Below are 24965 nucleotides of genomic sequence, written 5' to 3' on the forward strand. Positions count from 1 at the left end.
TCAGGGGCAAACTGGTCATATAGCCTTGCTGGGGAAAAGGGGCAAGTATGTCATTCCCTATAACACCATCATCAGTGGAAAATATAGGCGGTATGGTGGCGCAGTGGTTAGCTCTGCTGTCTCACGCTGCCGAGGACCCAGGGTCGATTCCAGCCCTGGGTCACTGTCCGTGTGGAGCTTGCACATTCACCCTGTGTCTGCGTGGGTCTCACCCCCACAACCCAAAGAAGTAGGTGGATTGGCCACATTAAATTGCCCCTTAATTGGAAAAGAAAATCAGTGAAAAATATATATAAAATTTGCAACAACATTAACAAAATAACTCTCCCTTTAAATGTTGGGGCAGAAAGAACTTGTTGAAAATATTTGAGTTGGATTGATAGTGTTAGGATAACCTGGGCAAGTGTGTAAGTGAATTAACCAACAATTCTTTGAAAAATACTCAAAGTTATTGGCCCTTGGCTACCCAAAAACTATAGTCATCAGGTCCTCTGAAGAAACATTCTCCTGGAGATTATTTCATCAGTATCAAATTCATTATCATTGTAATTTGCTACGTGATTAATGTCTTTCAATATTTCTTTCTTTGAGTCATTGAATGCCCAATAAGTTTTCCTAATTCTCACATGCCCTACTGTTGGTATCTCATGTGTTATCTGCACTACTTCCCTTGGACTCTGTAATAATGGATGGAGCTACAACCTTCACTCCTGCCAAACCATTCCCCAAAAATGAAGTCTGCTCTGTCCACTCATAACACCTTAATCACTCCAGCAACCTGACACAAAATTACACTCTAATCTGACTTTATACAATAGAACTAGGATATATTCTTCACTCATCCCATTAACTAATACTTTATCTTTCATTGAGCTCTCTGGATAGAAAACCAAACCCTTCTCCACTAAGAAAGTTTGAGTATACCTGTGTCCCTTAAAAAAGTTATGGGTTTGGCTACAACAGTTGATGAATATAAGGTGATCTTCTCCTTAGCCAAAAAACCCTGCGTATCTCTCATCTACCTCATTCCTCACACCTTCCCCCGTAGCAGTGTTTATCTTGGGTCTCCTAAGTCCAGTTAAAGTTACATTTCACCCTGCTGTATTCTCCGCTATTCTTCCCTTTTCAGAATCCCCCTTATGAACCCCCACAAGTCCCATAGGTTTTCCTTGAAACTTCCAACATGTTGAACGAGCGTGTCCCACTTTATTACAATGGTAACACCAAGGTTTTCGATCTCAACTTCTCCCTCAGTACCTTCCTGGTCTGTGGAGGAGATCTTGAGGCATTCCCAGTATCCATTCTTTACCTTGGCATCCTTTTACTCTCCCAATTCCTATCCTTATCAAAATTATGGGGGCGATGGAACAAAGTTTACATTTATGGATTAGCTCATAATCGTCAGCCATAATTACTGCCTGTCTAGCAGTCCTTACCCTCTGGTCTTCAACATGGGTTCTTATTATAGAAGGTAGGGAATTCTTATTTCCTCTAAGAGAATGACCTCTCTTAGAGCCTCATAGGTAATTGCAATTCCCAATGCTCGTACCAATCTATCAAAATTGTTCTACTTAACCCTTTCGAATTGGGTATATGTCTGTCCCGGCTGTCTCTTTGAATTCCGAAACCTTTGCCAATATGCTTCAGGAACCAATTCATAAGAGCCCAGAATAGTCTTTTTTACCTTGTCATAACTTTTAGACACCCGCTCTTACCGGGAAGTATAAACTTCCTGTGCCCGTCCCGTCAATTTACTTTGCCTGGGTAATGTCCACATTTCTTTTGGCGATGGGCTGAAGTCCCGTCGCTGTCAACCCTCGCCAGCCGGCGTGGATTGAACCACCTACCTTACCGGTGGGGGCAGATGGCGCGGGCGGGCTCCGGGGTCCTGGGGGGGGGGGGGGGCGTGGGGCGATCTGGCCCCGGGGGGTGCCCCCACGGTGGCCTGGCCTGCGATTGGGGCCCACCGATTGGCGGGCGGGCCTGTGCCGTGGGGGCACTCTTTTCCTGCCGCCTTCGCCATGGTCTCCACTATGGCGGAGGCGGAAGAGACCCCCTCCCCTGCGCATGCGCGGGGATGCCGTGAGCGGCCGCTGATGCTCCCGCGCATGCGTCGCCCCGGCGAAGTCCTTTCGGTGCCGGCTGGCGTGGCGCCAAAGGCCTTTCCCGCCAGCCGGCGGGGGGGGGGGAAATCACTCCGGCACGTGCCTAGCCCCTCAAGGTAAGGGCTTGGCCCCTAAAGGTGCGGAATTCTCCACACCTTTGGGGCGGCCCGACGCCGGAGTGGTTCCCGCCACTCCATTACGCCGGATTCCCCCGCCCCGCCGGGTAGGGGAGAATCCCGGCCAATGTTTGGATTGATCCAAACAAAGTTCTTCAAGTCAGCTAGATGCTCCACATCAGCCTCCCATCACATCAATTTTTGTTTATTCCTTCACAGGATGTGGATATCACTGGCTGGGCCAGCATTTGTTGCCCATCCACAGTTGCCCTTGACCAGAGTGGTTTGCTGGGCCATTCCCGAGGGCATTGAAGAGTCAATCACATTGCTGTAGATGTGGAGTCTGGAGTCACATGCAAGCCAGATCAGGTAAGACCAGCAGATTTCCTTCCCTCAAGGACATGAGTGAACCAGATTGGGTATTTTTACAATAACCAATGATGATGGTCACCGTTACCAAGACTCGCTTTATAATGCCAGATGTTAACTGAACTTAATGTCACCAGCTGCTATGGTAGGATTTGAACCCTTTGCTCCAGAGCATTAGCCTCGGGATTACTAGTCCAATGACAATCACTAGGCCACCACCTTTCCCATAGTTTGAGATGCTTATCTAAGTGGGCAGCATGGGAGCATAGTGATTAGCACAATTGCTTTACAGCTCCAGGATCCCTGGTTCGATTCCCGGCTGGGTCACTGTCTGTGTGGAGTCTGCACGTTCTCCCAGTGTGTGCGTGGGTTTCCTCCGGGTGCTCCGGTTTCCTCCCACAGTCCAAAGATGTGCAGGTTAGGTGGATTGGCTATGCTAAATTGCCCTTAGTGTTGGGTGGGGTTACTGGGTTGTGGGGATGTGGGCTTGGGTAGGGTGCTCTTTCCAAGAGCTGGTGCAGACTTGATGGGCTGAATGGCCTCCTTCTGCACTGTAAATTCTATGAATTCTAACTTCCCCTTAGACACAACTATTTCACTAGTGATTATATTTGCAGACCCCCGTCCTGGTCTTTGCCTGCAAGTAGAAAGATCTTCTCTACACCTAGCCCATCAAACCCTGTCCTAATCTTCAAGGCTTCTTGCAGGTCACCTCTTTTCAAGGGAAATGAGCCCCAGCTTGTGATTGGTATAACCTTTCAGTTTAGGAGTCAATAGGATACTCACTTAAGGACTTTGTTGTTGGGTAAGAGTCCAGAATAGGAAGGACAAGAGACTTTTGTTCACAGCAGCCAAATCCTGTTCATTATAATAATCTTTATTAGTGTCACAAGTCGGCTTACATTAACACTGCAATGAAGTTACTGTGAAAATCCCCTAGTCGCCACACTCTTGACGCATGTTCAGGTACACCGAGGGAGAATTTAGAATGTCCAATTCACCTAACAAGTACGTCTTTCGGGACTTGTGGGAGGAAACCGGAGCACCCAGAGGAAACCCACGCAGACATGAGGAGAATGTGCAGACTCTGCACAGACAGTGACCCGAGGCCAGGATCAAACCTGGGTCCCTGGCTCTGTGAAGCAACAGTGCTAACCACCGTGCTAGTGTGCATCATAACCTCCTTGGTGCTGCTCCATGAATGAAGCCCAGGATTCCAGCAGCATGTTTAGCTGCTTTCTCACCTTGTGAAGCAACAGTGCTAACCATTGTGCTGTGCTGCCATGCCACCTAGATTTCCAGAGTGTGAAAATGTGCCCAAGTCACTCGTCCTCATGGGGATAGATTCTGTAGTGAGAGCTGCCAGTGGTGTTCAGCAAGCTAATCTAAATTGAATACTATTCCTTCGTGAAGCTTCACAGAAAACGAGGGCGTTGGCAAAGATCAAATGAGGAACCAAACTTTTATTTTAGTGACTATTTATTGAAATCTTCAACACAGCACCAGGCTGAGCAAACAAATCAAGATAATTAAAGTGACAGGACATTATAAATTAAAATCAAACAAACATTCACAAGTTACAGGGCATAGAAATATAGTCAGAAAAAACAAGATAGACTTTCAACTGTGCAGATCAAATGGGGGGGGGGGGGGGGGGGAAAGGAGAGAGCAGAAAATACTTGACTTCCTACCATTGTGATACAAACAACCTACCCAGAGTCAAGTCGCAATATAATTTACAGTAAAGACATCTCATTGCTTCCTTCACCCAATAGAATATTTTTGACCTAACAAGAGGCGCGGATAGTCTTTCGATTACAACCAAAAAAAATAATAACAAATCCTCCTCCTGCATCAAGAGTTCAAACATTCTGGCACTGGTTGCAATGGCTGCAGGAGCTCAAGGCCTAATGATTTGGGAGGCTGTTCAATCCAGAGTCCACGCTGGCTCATGTGCAGCAATCCAGTCAGTCCCACTACCCCCGTTCTATCCCCGGAGCCCTGCAAGTTCATTATCCTCATTGTGCCCATCCAACTTCTTCATTGATAGACTCTACTCGGTCCATAGGCAGGACAGTAAGAAGTCTTACAACACCAGGTTAAAGTCCAACAGGTTTGGTTCAAACACTAGCTTTCGGAGGGCTGCTCCTTCCTCTGGTGAATCTCCACATCATAGGCAGGAGTTTGCAACAATGGGTAGCGCAGGAGTTGGCCATTAGCATTGTGGGCTGGCGCTCGGTGCCCACAATACCCACAAGCGGTTAACGCGGAAGGCCATGCTTGCTGCTACTGTTTCCACGCACAAGCACACACACGCACCATCAGACTGGCAGCAGAACAGGATTTCATAGGCCTGATATCGTTGGCTTTACTTTATGCAGAAGTTGATCATTTAAAGCAGCAAACTAAACAGAAAGTCTCTGGAGACACTCAGGCAGCTGAACACCTCCAAAGTTGTAACATCAGCAATATTTTTCTTGCCTCCATGTGAATGGTTAATGATGGCTTTTTGACAATTACTCAATGTAATTAAAACAGGAGGTGGGGTGGGAGGAATGGTTAGCTACTATTTGTCACCCATTGTGCCATCCATTTGTAGTTATTAAGATATAAGAATACAAGACGTTAAGACCAGCATACATTCCCCGCTGACAAAACCCATGTTTTGGGGGCAGCAGAGTGACATTTGCGCAGACAGAACCCAATCGCAGACTGGCCAGACTGTGGCAACAGGAAACACCAAATTTTAAAAGGCACGGGATTTTAACCACAGACCTTCTCGCACCCTAACCAGTAAGACGTGGCAGAATGTGATAAGAAGTCTCCCTGAGGAGACAGTGATATACTACACTAGTAATCCAGAGACTGGGGCAATGGTCTGGGGTCCTGGAATTAAAAATGTAATGATGACTATGGGGACTATGGTTGTAAAAGCCCATCTGGTTTCCTAGTGCGCTTTGGGAAGGAAATCTTCCGTCCTTACCTGGTCTGGTCTATGTGCGACTCCAGAGCCACAGCAATGTGGTGGACTCTAACTGCCCTCTGAAATGGCTCTGCAAGCCACTTGGGAGGGCAATTAGGGATTGGCAAAAAATGCTGACCCAGCCAGCGATGCGCATATCTGATGAATAAATAAAAACATTCTGCCATTTTTTGTTTGAGGGCAGAATGGAAAAATGAGCAAACTCACTTCTGCCAGCGCTCAACACCCAAATCTATTTTATTGCAGGACATGCGGAGGGCCAAAGAAAGTGCACAACATGGGCGCCGCTACCCAGCGTGGAGATGGGTGGAGCCAGGGAGGAACGCAGGTATAAGACCATGACAAAAATGTCTTCCAACGGGAAGTAATAGCAACTCGCATTTGATGTCGTAACATGTCCCAAAGTGCTCCATGAGCCATATATGGGGATATGCCCTTCTCAAGGGTAATTAGGGAGAGGTCGGTGTTACAAAGAGCGCGTCTTAGGAAGAGCGCGCGCGAGAGGGAGAGCGCTGACAATTCCAGAGCTTAGAGCTGTGGCAGCCGAAGGCACAGCCATCAATAGTGGAGCAATGAAAATCAGGGACGGGCAAAAGGCCAGAATGAAGAGGACACAAAACACCAGAAAGACTGACTGTAGATAGAGACGTGTGAACATTGCAGTTGTAGAACTTTTGTCAGAAGTGTAATCTCTTTCACGAATAGCAAATGGTCAGTGTATGCAGGGAATGCTTAGGAACTCCAACAAGAGGATCTGATCCCAATCCCTACGGGACACACTGCCATCCTTGCTGAGTCAATGCACGCGATCATCTTTTTAAGTATACCCTCCATCGAATTTAGCTCTCTGATTTTGGGACAGGGTACATGCAGTTCACTGGGGAAGTCAGTTCAAGAGATTTTTGCTCAGCTGGAGTGTAGATAATCAACTGCCCACTGCAGCGGTAATTACAACCAACCAAGCTGGACCTTGTCCTTTCGTGACACCCATGCACGTCCTAGTTTAAAAAAAGAACCCAGGAATTCTGGCATCCCTAAAGGCGAAGTCAGTGAGACCAGCCCAGGAATGTGTCACACTTACCCATGAGCCATTGTTTAAAAAAAAAAATTAACAGGGCAGATTTCCTGGGGGGGGGGCGGGTTTCTGTGCAACTTCACTGGAAAACCCCGATTACCCCAGAAAAGATGGTTTCCAAGGTTACGCTGGGGGGAGCGGGAGAAGTCCTGTGAGAAAATTCCCGCCACTGGTGCTTTCTCCATCAGAGCAGGCCGGGGCGCTTTTCCATAAATTGGTTAATTCTCAATCAAAACCAGGAGGCCTTTTCTTTTTAAAAAAACAAATTTGGTGACAAGAGAAAAGCCACTTTGCTGATCACAGAACACAAACTAGACGGCAGGCATGTTCCTGCCAAGACAGAAAGAAACTGGGCGTTTCATTGGATAATTCAATTCCCTTTAGAAGACTTGACCTAACATAAAAATAAAGTACAAAAAAAAACATACCACCCTACTGCAAAATCATGAGGCAACAATACAACAACATGTTGCAAATTTACATGGTTTACGGCGAGATGGGGAGGGTTTAATTTCCCCAATCTGGGTCAACAGAATCACAATGAACAAAACGGAATCCAGCCAGTTCTGCCTTCACCGGCACTTCTCAATCTGTAGAATGGTGGCTGGATCAAAGCGCGTAAGCATAGGACAACATCTGTAGGATTGAGGCAAGAGTTAGTGTTCAACTGGATAACCCTCAAGTTTGGTTTTTTAAAAAAACAAAGTGTAGATTGTAGGGAGATGGAGACGAGTATAGGAAGCACCCAGTTCGGAGGTCCTGTCAAGAGTTAGTAACAAGTTTTCAAAAAACATAAATTCTTGGGACGTGGGCATCGCTGGCTGACGTTTATTATCCATTTTCAGTGAGGAGAGTGGTGCACCCCCACCTTGAACTGACACAGTGATGGGCTCTCAAAGCAGTCTGGGAGAACGCTCCAGAATTGTGATCCAGCCACCATGAAGCGATGAACGATATATTCCCGAGTCAGGATGGGAGGGGTGTGTGACTCGGAGTTGATGACACCTCCTACAATCTGCTGCCCTTGTCCTTCCTGGTGGCCACAGGTTTGGGAGATTCTGCAGTGAATCCAACACTGGTACATCGAACACATCATCAGCCGCTGAAACTCAAATTCCTTAACCAGTTACAAAAATGACGGTCTTTTTGGAACAGGCAAAATGAGGAAACAGAGGTAAAAGTCCAAAACCCCTCGAGGGCTCGGTTTGTCATAAACAGCAGCACTACCAAAAAAAAAAATATGGTGTGCTTCAATGGAAATTCAGCAACAGCGCTGGCCTCGTGTGCCAATCCTCATCTGGAGTGCCTTGCCCGAACCTCTCTAGCGCAATAGCTTCCAGTGTCAGGACACAGACTGGTGAACATGGCAGTACCACCTGAAGCTCTTCACAATCTTCTCCATCTTTCAACCTTGGCAAGCAATCCTTCACCTGTAGGTTTAAAAAAATAATAATAAATGTTTATTAATATTTATCAGATAGGAAGTTAGAGAAGAGCTACCCATTCACACCTCATTATCCTGCACATCGCTCACACCCTTTGAACATTTTCCCTTTATTGAATATTGCATAGTCTTAATCGGGCATCTGTAATGGCACTGTGAAACTATCACCGATTGTCATTAAAACCCCTTATGGTTCAATAATGTCCTTCAGGGAAGGAAATCAGCTGTCCTCATCTACAGGGCAATGTGGTTGAATCTACTGGCCTCCGAAATGTCCAAGCCAGCCACTCAGACTGAGGGCTATTAGGGATGGGCAAAAAATGCCGGCCTTGTCAGTGATGCCCGTAGGCCATGAAATAATTCAAATACTAGGATTGATTTGTCCAATCATCACTGGTACGTCCTTGGACTCCATACAGTCGCATTATTTAATGGCACAGTGTATGTCTGGGGCTAAACAGAAAATTAGAGGATAGATTAATTAGCGTTGGTGTTTACATCCCTGTGGGAGAGGTGCTCGAAAGGAGAATCCCTCCCCAGTTATCCAAAAGGACACAAGTGGAGGCCAAAACCTTGCCCTTGGATTTCTGATTGGGTCATTAGAATCTTTGGGAGGGAGATAGTAAAGGACTGTAGGGGGGAGAACTCCCCTACTCCTCGTCACAACAGTGCCACATGGGCGGGCGGGCGGGCGCACGCGCACACGCGCACACACACGCACACACACGCACACACACGCACACACACGCACACACACGTTTGTTTAATGTCTCATCTGAAACATAGCACGGTAGCATTGTGAATAGCACAATTGCTTCACAGCTCCAGGGTCCCAGGTTCGATTCCGGCTTGGGTCACTGTCTGTGCGGAGTCTGCACATCCTCCCCATGTGTGCGTGGGTTTCCTCCGGGTGCTCCGGTTTCCTCCCACAGTCCAAAGATGCGCAGGTTAGGTGGATTGGTCATGATAAATTGCTCTTAGTGTCCACAATTGCCCTTAGTGATGGGTGGGGCTACTGGGTTATGGGGATAGGGCGGAGGTGTCGACCGTGGGTGGGGTGCTCGTTCCAAGAGCCGGTGCAGACTCGATGGGCCGAATGGCCTCCTTCTGCACTGTAAATTCTATGAAAACCTCCAAAAAGTGCAGCACGCCCCCAGTACTCATCAGAGAATAACTAAATTAAGCAACACCAATTGACACAGCAAAATGGGAAGGGTGAACAGACAAATCATTGGACAATTTGATTTTGGGTGAATTAGAAGAGCGTTTGGAGGGGTGGGTTCTGATTCCGGTACAACAATCACTGCAAAGGGCAGTTTAAATGGTCACCCACGCTGGGTGTCAAACTGAATTCATAGGAGGCCCTGACAGGTTTTCCCATCTTAAAACAAAAAAGGGCATGAGTGAAGCAGCTGGGATTTTTTTCCAACAACTTCAGACCAGCTGTCCACACCCCCCCCCCCCCCCCTTGGGTGAAAACGACAGGCAGAATTAAATCACCTCATGTCCTGGACTGCAGCGCGAGATAGAGCTGTTGTGAAGAGCCCATCGTCATGGCTACAGGCTGGCTTCACTCCGTGTGCGCCTCATTGGTTTGAGAGGTCACCAACCGCCGAGAGGTCACCAACCGTCAATAAATGTGTCACGGCTGCAACTACAAAGTGCACTTTGCAGCACCTAGCGAAGCACTTCACAGCCGCCTCACTTGACACTACTCAAGTTTTAACTCCACACTTCCAGACGGAACATTAAATAACCTCAAATTTCAGATTATAACCTCCTCTGGTCACCGTACCTGCAGACAGCAGATTCTGCTCATCGGCTGCGACTCTCACGCCCAGTCTTTCCCTCCTTCCCCACCCTTTATTTGTCCACTTCACTTTTCACCCACATCCCATTTGTCGCTCTGACCTACCAGCCCCACATCAGCCTGAAGGATTAATTCAGTCTCTCTATATATATATACACACCCTGGCAAGTATATTTCCAGCATTTTCATGTTTTCATTCCCTGCCCTGTGTCTGCTCAATTGCTTCCAGGGCCTCGCTGTCGGTGCTATTAACAGCTGTTTATGCTTGTAATTGGACACCGCTCCCCTGATCTTTGACCCCTAACGATGTGCTGACAGTAGAATCCTGCAGCTCCTGCCTTTCCCAGCATTCAGTTGAAGTGCGTTTTCCGGAGCCTCCCTCGTCACTCTCCCGGGCCCTGCCTAAATGCGGGGGACTAGGCTAGAGGGCTTCTGGTTTCCACGTCGCTGACCAGAATAATACCCCTTATTTTTTAAAAAAAATCGACAGGGTTGAGCTGACCAAGCTGGAGAACAGCCAGTAGATGGGCTCGACGCGGTTTGCAATCTGATCACCAACCGTGTCTGAATCCAGCTCTCACCATCCACTGCGAGTGATCTGCCTCACGGGCCTACTCCCACTGCAAAGCTCCCTACAAAAAGGGGGTTAAGTCAAAGCATCCGAATGTGTGGGGTTGAAATTCCCCACACACACAAAGAGGTGGCAGTGTACCACAAAAAAAAAAGCGTAAAAAGGTGGGGCAAAACCCAGCTTAAATCATTTGTTTACCTCACTTTCCAAGAGCCGGTGCAGACTCGATGGGCTGAATGGCCTCCTTCTGCACTGTAAATTCTATGACTCTATGACCAAATGCAAAGCCAGCCTAGACTCCTGTAGAGATGGGGGCTCCCCTGAAGACCATACCTCCTTTCAGATGGGACCCCCTGCAATGCACCAGGTTGGAGTCAAGTCATTAAAGCAGAGAAGGTGGTGGCCATTCGCTCCATCAGATTGTCTATTTCAATCCCTATATGGTTTAGCTCAGCGGTCTAGACAGCTGGTTTGTGATGCAGAACAAGGTCAGCAGCGCGGGTTCAATACCCGTACCAGCCGGAATGCGGTGACTAGAGGCTTTTTACAGTAACTTCATACTTGTGATAATAAAAGATTATTATTATGACCAAAGTTAAAGTGACTAATTTTCATTCTTGCCTCACCCAGGACAGTTTATACACAAGTGATGCACCCCCAACTCTGTCTGAATTTAGATCTCAGATGGGAGCACTGAATGTTACAATCGGTCTCCAATGCCTGTGGCAACCCCAAAACAAAAATTTTACTCTAGTGGACAAGAGGATGTGGACATGGACAGGATCAAATCAGGCTTCCGAAATGTACTATCTAGACAAACAGTAACGCCAGCTTCAGACAAAAGTGACTCGAGGAGGAATGGGTTGAAACAAAACCGCTGTTGAATTCAGACCCACCCAGAGCTGCAGAGGACGAAAGATTACACAATCTGTTCAAAGCCCAGCCGTCTGAGCAGCTTTTAAGATACAGTTATCAGTTCCAGTGTCTCTGTCGTGGCGATTTATCAGCTCCTATCAGATTCCTGACCCTCCCAGTCTCTCTTATCCAGGAGGAGACAAGGCAAATACACAGTGAGAGTGATATCACAGGACAGCAAACCCTCACTGAACCTGGGATTGCAGGGACCTCCCACAGCCGAGACACAACCAGGAGTTAGGGAACGTTCACCTAATGTCGCCCATTTGTCTGGGAATGATGATTCGATGATGCACACTATCAGATCACTTTACAGTCACATTAGGGAGGACAATAGGAAGTGTCCACATGTAACCTATGCTACAACCTCACCCAGAAGTGTTCCGTTTCCAGGCACTTCCAGAGCCTTGCTGAGGTGGTTACTGGCTGAGCAACACCCAAGGCCACAGGTTCAGCCTGATAATGCAGAATAGTGGCCAAGGAAACTGCTATTTAAGAAAAAAATAACATGGTTCATTAACGTGCTCCAGGGAAGAGAACTGATCATCGTTATGCAGTCTGACCTACTGCCCACTCAGATATGGACTCTTAATGACCACTATATATTTTTAAAAAAAGACTACCCCAATACCCAAAAATATCAACTTTCCCCCCGCAACACGAATGGAGAAAAATCCAAAATCAAAAGCAGCAGCTTCCGCTCGTTATTATCCAGCGACTGCTGCTCAAAGGGGTTTTTGCCATTTAACAATGAGTCAGGATTGATCTTTGCAGAGGCCGTCATTCTTTCTATGGAGTGGTCTAGCCCACACAGAAGCGACTGTTACGAGGGTGGTCCCGTGGGTAGTTAACACATGTGGCACCAGCCGCATTTCAGGAGGGCTAGGAGTCAAGTACAGGTCGAGAAGGTCATCCATTAGGAAGAGCCTCGGCCATTGCCATCGTCTAACTGGCTCCATAAGATCTTGGATGGGGGGGGGGGTGTGACGAAAGAGAAAGAGAGAGGGAGAGAGAGACACACACACGCACCGGATTTGGAAAGGCAAGCATTGTGTCAACACTTTCCAATGGAGGAAAGTTATTTTTCAATCACACAAACACAAAAAGGAAGACTTTTTTAAACAAATATTTACCTCAGATTTCAAGGCTTCTGAGCATCTAGACGGAGAGGTATTTCCATGTACTGACAAAGGCAGTTGGGATGAGCGAATAGGGGACTGTGGTGATGTTACTCCACGTGCCCGTCGATGAATCGTAACAGTCCAAAGTCTTACACCGTTGGGCACCAAAGTATCCTCCAACCACATAGAGCCTGTTACCGGATGCCACTGAATGGCAGCTGACCCTTCTTGCTGTCATGTCGCCAAACTTTGACCACTGGTACGTCTCACTGTTGAAGCGGTAAGCGGAGCTGGCCGAGAATTCCGTGTCCCCTCCAATGACGATGATGTGGTCACCGACTACCGATGCGGAGGTGTATCGCCATGGTTGTGGGCAGTTTGCAGGGACCATCCACCGATTCTCCCCGGGGTCAAAGCACTGGACTTTGGGCAGCTTCTCCCGATTGACACTGGTGCCCCCAAAGACGAAGAGCTTCAGTTTGGCTCCAACCACCGCGGCATTGCTGACCCCTTCACGGAGCGGGGCGACGAGGGTCCATTTGTTCAACTGGGGGTCGTACTGTTCGACTTGCTTCAGGGACACAGAGGGAGACGCTGGGAAGGACACGCTCACGGCCGTGTGCCCGCCAATGGCGTACAAGCACTGGTCAAGCTCTGCTGATCCGTGCCCGTATCGTGCCAGCAGCATTGGGGCAGCCTTCGTCCACTCGTCATGGAGAGTGTCATACACCCAGACATCTTTGGAGACTCCATTTTCTGACCCTCTGCCACCAGTAACATACACCTTGCACCCAATCGCACAAGCGCTGCATTCCTTGCGCGGGCTGGGGATGTCAGTCTTGGGGATCACGGTCTTGGTTTTCTGGTCGATCGCGTAGACCTTATCGCACATGAAAGTCTGGCCGCCCAGCAGCAGGACGTCATGGTTGACCTTGCGAGGCCGGGCACACAGGAGCGTCACCACACCGTCATTCTGCAGGATCCTCATTTTGCAGCAAATGGCCTCTTCGACCACGCCTTTGCCCGTCTTGTGGTTGGCCACCAGCTCCTCCCCCAGCACACTTTTGTACAAGTACGACTCCGGCAACAGCGCTAACCGCACGCACCGCAGCAAGTCGGGCAGGTCATCGCGCCGCCTCTGCAGGTCGTGCTTCACCCAGCCCATGACGGCCTCGTAGACTAGACTCTCATCCTCGACCTCCAGCTCTTCACTCAAGATCAGCTCGACCAGCTTGTCTTTTGGCAGGTTCAGGAAGTCCTCGGTCCTGTACAGCACCGCAAAGTAGGCCAGGCAAGTCTGCCAAGAGAGGTCATAGAGCTGTTCGCACTGGTGGGCATCGGAGAGGAGCATCATCCCAAGGCAGTTCAGGGGATGCAGATTTTTCTCCAGGAATTCTGCAGATGCATCTCGGATATCGTGGAACTGCAGCATGTCGCTGGCCTCCAAGAGAGACTCCGCGTTTTCCTCATTGATGAGTACACGGGAGGAGTACGCATAGTCAAGGAGCAGTTCCAGGACCTCAGGGTGCAGAGAGTTGTGGAAGTTCACTTCACTGTCCCGGCTCTCCTTCATCCCGCCACCAAACATGGCCTCGAAGTAACGGCTGCAGGAGGCCAACACAGCGCGATGGCAGGGGAAAGATCGGTTCCCCGCGTGGAGGGTCACATCCGTGAAGAGATGCCGTTTGCGGAGGAGATTAAGGTGGGTCAGCAGACTCTCGGCATGTGACGGCTTGTGGAACAACTGGATATTCATTGATCCAGAGCTGGAGCGAGATTTCCGATTTTCATGAACGGTGACGGACATCTTGGGAAGAGCTGTTGAAACATAATTATGGACATTGACCAATATGTACACAATGGAGAACAATTAACCAAAGAAAATCTAACATTCAACGACATTATCATCACAATCCCCCATCATTAACACCCTGGGGGTTATCATTGACCATAAACTGAACTCACCATATAAATATGTTGCTACCAGAGCAGGTGAAAGGCTAGGAACCCGGCAGTGAGTAACTCACCTCCCGACTGCCCACCTGCAAGGCACAAGACAGGAGTGTGATGGAACACTCTCCACTTGCCTGGATGAGTTCAACTCCAACAACACTCAAGAAGCTGGACACTATCCAGGACACTTGATTGGCAGCCCATCCACTACCTCAATCTCTTCACCACCGATGCACAGCGAGTACCATCTACAAGAGGCACTGCAGGAACCTACTGAGGCTCCATTGATAGCACCTTCCAAACCAGCAACTGCTACCATCTAGAAGGACACGAGCAGCAGACACATGGGGACAGCACCACCTGCAAGTTCCCCTCCAAGCCACTCCCCTCCCTGACTTAGAACTACAACCCCATCCCTTCACTGTCTCTGGTTCAAAATCCTGGAGCTCCCTCCCCAACAGCATGGTGGGTACACCTACACCACACGGACTGCAGCGGTTCAAGGCAGCAGCTCACCATTGTCTTCTCAAGAGCAATTGGCAATTATAGCTCATGTCCTATTTAAAACACCCCATTAAAAATTAGGAAGGGATAAGTCATTAGCTTTAAAAAGGCACACTGCCTGGGATAAGAGAAGTTCAGGGACAGTAAAGGCCAAATTTTCAGCAAGTGAATTTCACGCTGCCGGGTCTTGTGCAACATAAACACAGATTATAGAGGACCCGATTCATGTGCTTGTAATATCCTGATCATTATTTACGAGAGAGTGTTGGCTTTTTCCAGTCTTAAAACTAGGCAACTGAGAGAGGGGCACGATAGTCAAGCATGAATATTTCATTCGGTTCAGGGCGAGATCTACATTTCAGTTATTAATATTTTATTTTCTCTAGGGGCTGGGGGTCAGATTTAAGTGCCCCTGGCATGCAAATTCATTGATATTCATTTTTAAGGTTTGCCATTGATTGCTCATCCGTAGTTGCCCAAGGTGGTGCCGATACACCTCGTCTTGAGCGACTGAACGTGGAGATCCGATACCGAGCGACTTGGTTGCTTCAAGAGTAAAACGTCGCGTTGTGGGGGCAGCACGGTGGCCTAGTGGTTAGCACAGCTGCCTCACGACGCTGAGGTCCCAGGTTCGATCCCGGCTCTGGGTCACTGTCCGGGTGGAATTTGCACATTCTCCCAGTGTCTGCGTGGGTTTCGCCCCCACAACCCAAAAATGTGCAGAGTAGGTGGACTGGCCATACTAAATTGCCCCTGAATTGGAAAAAATAATTGGGTACTCCAAATTTTTTTTTTAAAGTCGCAGTGTGGGTCCTCATCGCACATAGGCACAGACGGCAAGGGCAACAGGACTGGGGTGATTGGTTGGATAGTGGAAGCATAATCAATTTGACATAAGTGCATTTGAGCTACACTCTCGTGGAGGTCAATTTACTTGGATGGGCACTTGGGAAGAGTCAGAACCTAGTGCTGGAAAGTGGGATTACATTGGACATTCTGCTAGCAGCAGGATGGGTCGGATGGTCTCCTACTGTTTTGTAAATTTCTATGTTTCCACAGGGTCCTCAATGACCACGCCACAGAATTTCATTCATATGGACATGTCGCAGATGGAGGTTTTTTTTTCTATAAATTTAGAATACCCAATTATTTGTTTTTCCAATGAAGGGGCAATTTAGCGCAGCCAATCCACCTAACCTGCACATCTTTGGGTTGTGGGGGTGAGACGCACGCAGACACGGGGAGAATGTGCAAACTCCACATGGACAGTGACCTTGGCAGATGGAGATTTAACGCAGAGGTAATTACAAGTGATTCACTTGGTAGGGAAAAAGAGGGGCAAAAAGCTACAATTCCAAAGTGGGCCCAGGAGCACAGCGCACAGATTGGTGAAAAAAAAAAAAATGTTCCTGGCTTTTAAACAGGGGAGAGTGCAAAAATCAAAGAAACAAATTTATGAAACACTGGTTTGTCCTCAACGGGAGCATGCACACTGTAGAAGGAGGTGAAGGCCTGACAGCGAGCACTGAGATGGTTCCAGGGATTAGAAAATTCAGCTACGTGGATGGGTTGACAAAGCTGGGGCTGTTTCCCATCAAGAGGCGGAAGAGCCAGATTGAAGGTAAATGGCAAAGAACCAAAAGTGACTGGAGGGAAAATGCCCCATTTAAAAACACAGAGAGTGACCAGAACCTGGAGTGCACCGTCTGAGAGTGTGTTGGGAGGCACATTCAATCGTGGCTTTCAAAAGAGAATTTGGAAAATTATCGATCATGACCAACAGATTACCAGTTTTTACTTTTTTTTTAAAAGTAGAAAAAAAAAGCCACCAAGGGAGCTTATGGTCATAGAGAAGGCAAAATGGCAGCGAGTTAATTATACACCTTTGTAGTAAACGAGGAGTCCCATAAAATCCCGATAAAGAATTTAGACCAGAGGTTTGTGATATATTGGTTTCAACAGAGCGAGGATGGGGACAATGGGGAATTTGGAATCGCAAATGCATTAATATAACATGTTATAGAAACCAAAGGTAGCAAAATTGTCCATTTCCCAGCACAAACTATACAAATACTGTCACTGAGGTGAGATTTTAAAGCTGCGGATACTGAAAGCACAGCCACCAATAGCGAGGTGAATGAACATATGAATCAGGAGTAGGCCATTCGGCCCCTCGGACCTGCGCCATCAGTCAATAAGATCATGGCTGGTCTCGATTGTGGCCTCCACCTTGCTTCCTACATCCCTTAAGATTCTCGAGGGAGTCACCTTGGAAATATTCAGTGACCCGGGGAAAGAATTCCAAAGACTCTCGATCCTCCAGGGGAAAACAAAAAAATAGTCCTGACCCCCAAGCTGTGCCCCCTAAGAAAAGGGAATTCACAAGAGGTTAGAATTAGGGGAAGAGCCAAATTCTTGTCGGGAGTTATATAGGGAGGGGCAAGAATTTGAAAATTGCAGGGTTACTAGATGGACAGCGCAGTTCAAGACAAACCCACGTTGGTCGTAAGAGAAAAGGTCATGAATCATGGGTGTGGGAAGGAGCTGGAGAATGGTATCTGTACACACATTAGACTACAGAGCAGATAGAACAAACTGGTAGATTAAAGGTTACATTGCTGATGGCGTGGGTACGGCTCACAAAACCGTACACTTAACAACATTCCAGGCAGAATTCACGGAGCAGTTGAGCAGGACTGTGAAGCAAGACAGTGCTCATTTCAACAAAGCCCTGTAATCACAGCTCACACCCAGTCAACAGGGGGAACATGGAATTAAATTTCTAGCCGCTCAAGAGCTAATCCAAGAGGAAGGAATAGATTGTCTCCTCTTCGTCACCAGAGTTCATTCCAGCCAAGCAGTAATGGGCCACGAGAAACCACATCCAGACAAAGTGGATTTCACGCCTGGTGCTCAGTGAAAGCCGCTGAATTCAGCGTGTGCAGCTCCTGGCAATTTTGGAATCTTTTCTCCTATCCGGGGCAGGGGTCGCAGAGCAGATCCAAATCAACCGGATCTCTCCAGAGATCTGCAGTCCCAACAGGAGTTTGCTGGACAACAAATTAGGACATGACGCCCTGGCCGATTCCTTTTCACCCCCTTGCTCATAGTGCATAGATTGCTCAGGTAAATCTAGCATCCGCACTGGGAGCTGGAACAAATCACATCCTGAAGGAGTATCTCGAAGCACTTCTCTAGACAGTCCCTCTTGACACATCGGCAAACGTGCCAGAGAATTGGTACGCTGCAAGATCCCATGTTAATGGCTAGTCAATCCATTTTTGTTGACGCCATTTTGAGGGAATGCTGGTCACTGTTCACTGAAGGATACCCCTGCTCCTCAAACAAACAACTTGGGCGCTATTCTCCCCCCCCCCCCCCCACCCCACGCCGGGTGGGAGAATCGCCGGGGCACCGCGCGAATCGCACCACGCCGCCCCGACCCCTGCACGCGATTCTTCCACCTCCCGGAAACCAGCGGCACGCGATTCGCACCGGGCCGCTCGGAGAACCAGCGAGCGGCGATTCTCCGGCCGAATGGCCCGAGCGGCCGCTATGACACGAAGGGTTCCCACCGGCGCCGTCCACCCCTGGTCACTGCCGGCGGGAACTCTGCGGGAACGTGGGGGGCGGGGCGGCCTGCATGTGTGTGTGTGGGGGGTGGGGGGCTCCTTCACCCGGGTGGGCTCCGATCGGGTCTGGCCCGCGATCGGGGCCAACTGATCGTTGGGCCGGCCTCTTTCCTCCCCCCGGGCATACCTCCTTCCGGGTGTGGCCCCAGAACACCGGCTCCATGTTGGTGAGGGGCTAGCGTGCGCAAGACGTTCCCCACGCATGTGCAGGATGGCGCAGCCCAACTGCGCATGCGCCAGAATAGGTTGTGTCCAGGCCCTGTTTGCACCGTCGTGAAACGCGATGGCGTTCACGACGGCGTGAGCACTTGGCCTCAATATCGGAGAATCGCCCTCCTGGTTTTTATATTGCTCTTTTAAAATAGCAATGATGTGGAGATGCCGGCGTTGGACTGGGGTGAGCACAGTAAGAAGTCTGACAACACCAGGTTAAAGTCCAACAGGTTTGTTTCGAATCACTAGCTTTCAGAGCGCTGCTCCTTCATCAGGTGAGTGAAGAGGTAGGTTACCTCTTCACTCACCTGATGAAGGAGCTGCGCTCCTAAAACTCGTGATTCCAAATAAACCCGTTAAAATAGCAAAACATCCCATGGTATTAGTACAAGAGGCCCCTTTTTAATGTTCACCCAAATGGACCCTCGAAGGCCTTCTTGGTTCAATGTCACATTCTGATCACAACACCTCCGGGCCTCTGTACCCTCCTTCCCATCTGCTCTACAACTTTCCCAGATCTCTGTGCTCCTCTAATTTTGGCCCTTTGCACACACCCCTAATTTGCTCCACGACTGGCGGCTGTGCCTTCCCCTACCCAAGCCCCGCCATTTCTTCCCAAACCTCTCCACTCAGACATTCCTTGAAACCCTACTTCCGACCAAGCTTTCAGTCTCTTTTCCCAATATCACCTTATGTGGGCCAGTGCAAAATGTTGCTCGAAAACACTTGGGGGATGCTTGATTACTTTAAAAGACTATCTTGCAAAGTGCAAGTAGTTGTGGCTGTGCATCTTCAGGGCTGTGCTGTATCGCCAGCCCACACTATGGGCTCGAGTCTCCAGGAGTGAGGCGACAAGGGAGCTGACCATATTAAAGCAAAATAACCAAAGGCAGCAACGAGAGACTGAACTCGTCCACAATGCACAAGGCAAGCAGGAAGACGCTGGCTGGGTGGGTGGGTGGGGGATGGGAACAAGGAGAAGACTGTTCGAGAAAGAAACATGCAAAGAATGTGTGTCTTCAAAGTGGTTGAATCCCTTTATCCAAGGCCTTGCGGGGAAGTAATAATCCTTTTGAAGATTTAAAAGATGCCTTTTCATGTGCGTAGGATTGAAGTCGATGGAAATGAGAAACAGTGAGTGGTGGTTTAGACTCATTTCCTGCATTCTACTGAAATTATAGATAATTGCACATTGGAGAGAGATGCTCGTCAGACAGACGGACAAGGGGATTCAGAGGGCTCCTGGGGCAATGAATCAAACACGGGGGAAGAATTTCCTTACGGCGCTCAGCTGTAGAATTCACACACATTACTGGAAATGGCTCCTTTGGTTTACTGGAAATAGCTCATTTGGTTAACTTGTCTCTTAACCAGACACTGAGCTGCACAGACCAGGAAGGTGACAAGATCACCATCAATAACATGCATTCGTATAGCACCTTCACATTAAAAATGCCCAAAGCCGCTTCCATTCTCTGTGTTCATTTGCAGATGTAGGCATCACTACCAAGGCCGACATGACACGTGCTGCCCGTCTGTAAATGCACTCGTGAGCTGCCTTCATAGAATTTACAGTACAGGAGGCCTTTTGGCCCATCGAGTCTTCACCGGTCCTTGAAAGAGCACCCTACTTATGCCCACACCTCCACCCCATCCCCCAGTAACCCCACCTAAACTTTGGACACTACGGAGTAATTTATCATGGCCAATCCACCTAACCCGCACATCTTTGGACTGTGGGAGGAAACCGGAGCACCCGGAGGAAACCCACGCAGACACGGGGAGAACATGCAGACTCCGTGCAGGCAGTGACCCAAGTCGGGAATCGAACCTGGGTCCCTGGCGCTGTGAAGCAACAGTGCTAACCACTGTGCAACCGAGCTGCCCCTTTAAAATAACTGACTGTGTGGCTGGACCGGTTCAAAGGTCAAGAGTTAACTGCATTGCTGTGGGCCTGGAGTCACATGTAGGCCAGACCAGGTAAGGTTGGCAGATTTCCTTCCCGAAATAAAAAGGACATTGGTGAACCAGAAAGTCCAGTAGAGTCATGGTCACCATTAATGAGGGGAGCTTTTATTAATTTTAGATTATTCCAATTTAGCTCCGCGGTGGATTTGTGTCTCTAGATAATTAATTCCAGCTTCCGGGGTACCAGTCCAGTAAAATTGTTACTATTTTAATGTAATTAAAATTAAAATCAATACCAGGTCAACAAGGGGAGAGATGAGGATACAATCAAATGCTTAAGTCAAGGCCGTAGGGTCCTGAGGAGGTTCTTAAAACAAAGAGAAGTTTAGAAAAAGGAATGCAACATATTTGATTCTGAGTCAGGAAGCGACATCTCTCTTCGACAGAACACCAATGCGACCAGAAACTGCCCTACTCCCCTCTCTACTGCGCCCCACTCCCCTCTCTACTGCACCCCCCACCCCCCTCCATGCAAGGCAATAGCCCCGGACCTGTGGACGTGCAGAGTTGACAGAGTCAGGTGTGTGCCGGACTGTGACACACTAGCGCTGATGTACAATTACAGCCCTTACATCACTGTCTCAAAGCAACAAGAAAGTTTCAGTAAATTCTTTCCCACTGGCTGAATTTCCTGAGCAGCTGTGGTGACAATGTCGGTCTCAAGTGCAGGATGGCGAAACCACGGAGACTTGGGAGGGAACTGAGTCAGACGCTTCAGAAGAAAGAAGCAGCAAATATTGACCTGAAACAGCTGATCTCATACCAGCAAAAACAATACAACATTCAACAACATCAAACTGCTCCTATTTGGGGAAAGATCAAGAACTAGAGGACATCAGCTTAAGGTGAATGGCAAAAGGACCAGAGGTGATGCGAGGAAAAGTTTTTCTTAAATATAAAACACAGCGAGTGTGAGGGGCCGATTCAATCTTGACTTTCAAAGAGAATTGGACAATTATCTGCAGATTTTTTAAAAATCTGCATGGTCAGGAGCAAATGTGGACACAATAGGCTAAATAGTCTCCTTATGTAACTATTCTATGATTATAAAATTAGAAAAATAAAGAGGATTTCTCAGCAAGATACTTGAGGGGAGTTTAATATAATCTTTATTAGTGTCACAAGTAGGCTTACATTAACACTGCAATGAGGTTACTGTGAAAATCCCCTAGTCGCCACACTCCGGCGCCTGTTCGGGTACACAGAAGGAGAATTCAGAATGTCCAATTCACCCAACAAGCACGTCTTTCAGGACTTGTGGGAGGAAACCGGAGCACTCGGAGGAAACCCACGCAGACACAGGGAGAACATGCAGACTCCGCACAGACAGTGACCCAAGCTGGGAATCCAACCCGGGTACCTGGCGTTGTGAAGCAACAGTGCTAAATACTGTGCTACCATGCTGCCCATAGTTCTGCCAGGGATTCATTTTTGACTGGGTGATAAAACCGAAGGTAGCGATTCAATTGCCTGCTGCTCATCTCCCCCGAATTTTAATTCCTTGAAGACGAAAGCAAATAAAGCCCAGTTGAACCCAGTCTTCAAAATGACTGCGACCTGTCCTATTCCTCAACCAATCCCTCAGGACAGATCCTTTGGCCGGTATTGCTGAGCACAAACAGGTTCCTACTTACTTTTTGAAAGATGGTCATTATTGGTTGTAACAGCACTTTATAAATGCAAATAGTTCCTGGTCATTAATTTAAGGATTTCACGTTAGTGTCTCCCTTCTGGAATGTGGAAATCTCCCCGTTGATTGATATTGCTGCACTTTAGGAGGTGCGAGGACACTATAGATGCACACAGTAATGACTCTACCATGCCACCCAACACATCCTAGTGTGCTTTGATATTACAGGCAGCGCAGTGATGGGGCAACATGAAACTCCCTCTTCAGGAGACTCCATGGAACAAACACCCTGCGCACTTGGGCTGTGTCTGCCAATGACCACACAAGCCTACATACATGACAAAGATAAGCAGCCACATTTGGTACAGTAGATGCAAGACATGTGTTCCCCACATAGGCAGCAACCACATCTTAACATTGCCAGCAGATCCCAGAGTGGTCCCGGCCCACGTGGAGAACAGGCAGAGGGCAACGAACAGAGTGAAGCAACTGGGCAAAAGAAAAAGTGACAGAAACAGGAGGTGGCTGTCCCCCCCCCCCCCCCCCAATCACCCCATTCATTTAATTGTGGCTGATTTTTGTGTCACATTTCTATTTGGAGCCTTGGCTCAGTGGACACGATTCACTCAGTCTGTGGGGTTCAGCTCCCACTCCCAAACACATAGCGCTGTGTGTATGCAGTGCTGAGGTATCACCTTTTAGATGATGTTAAACGAAGGCCTCAGCTGCAATGCAGGGTGAATATAACACATCACCTGTCACCGGTTTTGAAGGGGAGCAGGGGAGCTCTTCCTGGTGTCCGGATCAACATCTCAGCAACATTCGAAACAGATGATATGGTAGTTATCACTTTGAAGTTTGTGGGAGCTTGCTGTACACAAGCTGGCTGCCCACAAGGGGTGGCTACACTTTCAGAAAAAGGGCACTTCAGACACCGTCCTGTCACATTCACCCACTTGCTCAGATGGGAACATTCTCAATGAATGTTGCATCGACAGCCTTTTGACGGGGTGGAGAAATATCTGACCCCCTTTAACTGTCCCCCATCCCTTTGTGTGAAGAATTGCTTTCAGTTTTAACCTCGGAATGACCTGGCTCTTGTTAAATTTAACATTAGACCACCTTTATTCTCTATCCACCCAACAGGCAGAAGTAGTCAGCTCCTCAGAATGGACTCCATCAAATCCCTTGTGTCATTTAACAAAAAAAAACACCTCAATTATCTCTCAACCTCGCAGACACAAAGGAAAGCGCAAGTAAACCCGGCCCTTAATGCAGAGTCAGAGAGAGAAAAGGCCATTCATTACTCATCAAATCTTCCAGTATTTTCGTGGGTCATAGATACATAGAAGATAGGAGCAGAAGGATCATTAGGGAACACAATCGCTAAAGCGCCAGTTTAAAGCAAAATATCCTGGGATTCCTCCTAATTGGATGCTTACATTCCCTTTAAAAGTAACGGGCAGGCATGGAGCATTAAGTGTGATGGTTGTAAATGAGGGGGCGAGAGTTACAGCTTCAGAGGTTTAAAAGTTGCACACGCACTTTGCAACAACCTGTGTGAACGGTTTGGTTTAGAAACATAGCCCAAAGTTTCTTTTTAAAAACCGCACTTGGATTTCAAACCGACTTATCCCCCTCTATAACTCAAATCAAGCAAAAAACAACCCCCCCCAGAAACATACACAGAGCGCACATTAAATACTGCAGCTCGCTCTCTCAGGGCTGCTCTGTATCTAAATGTAACTTTCCAAGTTGGGTCCTCGGCGCTTGCTGGTACTTACCACTCAGGCCCTGGAGAAACAAAGCGTTGAGCCTCTTTTCCTTTTTCTTAAAAAGAGCTCGGAGACGATGGGAAGAAAGTATTTTTCTTTGAGCAGTGGGTAGAGGAGGGCTACAGCCAAACTTAAGGAACTTTCCTGCAAACTTTTGACCAGGCGCTCTCTCTCTCTCTCCCAATCCCTTCTTTGCAAGCCAGCACTTGTCCCAGTGTGAGAACACTGAGGCAAATGTATTCAGCTTTATTCCCCACCCACTGGGAGGCACCCGGACTCGCTCTCAGTCCCAGAGGAAACCCACCTCATCGCCAGAGAGCTGCTGATTTCACACGGCTGAAATGTACAGGAGCCAAGCAGCCAGACTCACCCGCAACACCCTCCCTTTCACCCCCCCCTCCCCACAACTATCTTCGCAACAACTCTCATCTCCCCTTGTCAAACTTTATGAGATACACAATTTTATTGGTGTGCGAAACGCCAAGCCTCACGTTTGAGTGACACCACTCCCAGCAAATTAGGAAGCAGGACCTCTCTCTCGCACACACAAACAAAACCCTGAATTAATTCCGAGCTCTCTTCAAATCAGGTTTCGGAGAGGGAGGGCTTTGGGGAGAATGGCTTGTAAGTTGATCTGTCCCAGGCTGGCAAGAGCTCTTGATTCACTGGCTGTTCATTCAGCTGAACAGAAGGTTTGCATTAGGATTCCCCATTATTCTGGTACAAAGCCTATCAGCTTGTGTGTGTGTGTGTGTGCGTTTTTGCTCTGAAAAGGGAATTG

At 48.2% G+C, this 24965-nt stretch overlaps 1 protein-coding gene across 1 annotated transcript; it reads right to left on the bottom strand.

Moving 5' to 3' along the window:
• Nucleotides 1–4051: 4051 nt before the first annotated feature.
• enc3 (ectodermal-neural cortex 3) lies at nt 4052–24597 on the bottom strand. Its single transcript, XM_072482242.1, has 3 exons — nt 24194–24597; nt 12522–14327; nt 4052–8078 (listed from the first exon to the last, which is right to left on the bottom strand). The coding sequence occupies exon 2, from the start codon at nt 14314–14316 to the stop codon at nt 12547–12549; it is 1770 nt and encodes a 589-aa protein (XP_072338343.1). The 5' UTR covers nt 14317–14327; nt 24194–24597; the 3' UTR covers nt 4052–8078; nt 12522–12546.
• Nucleotides 24598–24965: the final 368 nt, after the last annotated feature.

This window comes from Scyliorhinus torazame, chromosome 18, assembly GCF_047496885.1.
Source record: "Scyliorhinus torazame isolate Kashiwa2021f chromosome 18, sScyTor2.1, whole genome shotgun sequence".
NCBI lineage: Eukaryota > Metazoa > Chordata > Chondrichthyes > Carcharhiniformes > Scyliorhinidae > Scyliorhinus > Scyliorhinus torazame.

Coding starts and splice junctions, on each gene's coding strand:
- enc3 (XM_072482242.1), bottom strand. CDS start 14,316: ATGTCCGTCACCGTTCATGAAAATCGGAAATCTCGCTCCAGCTCTGGA.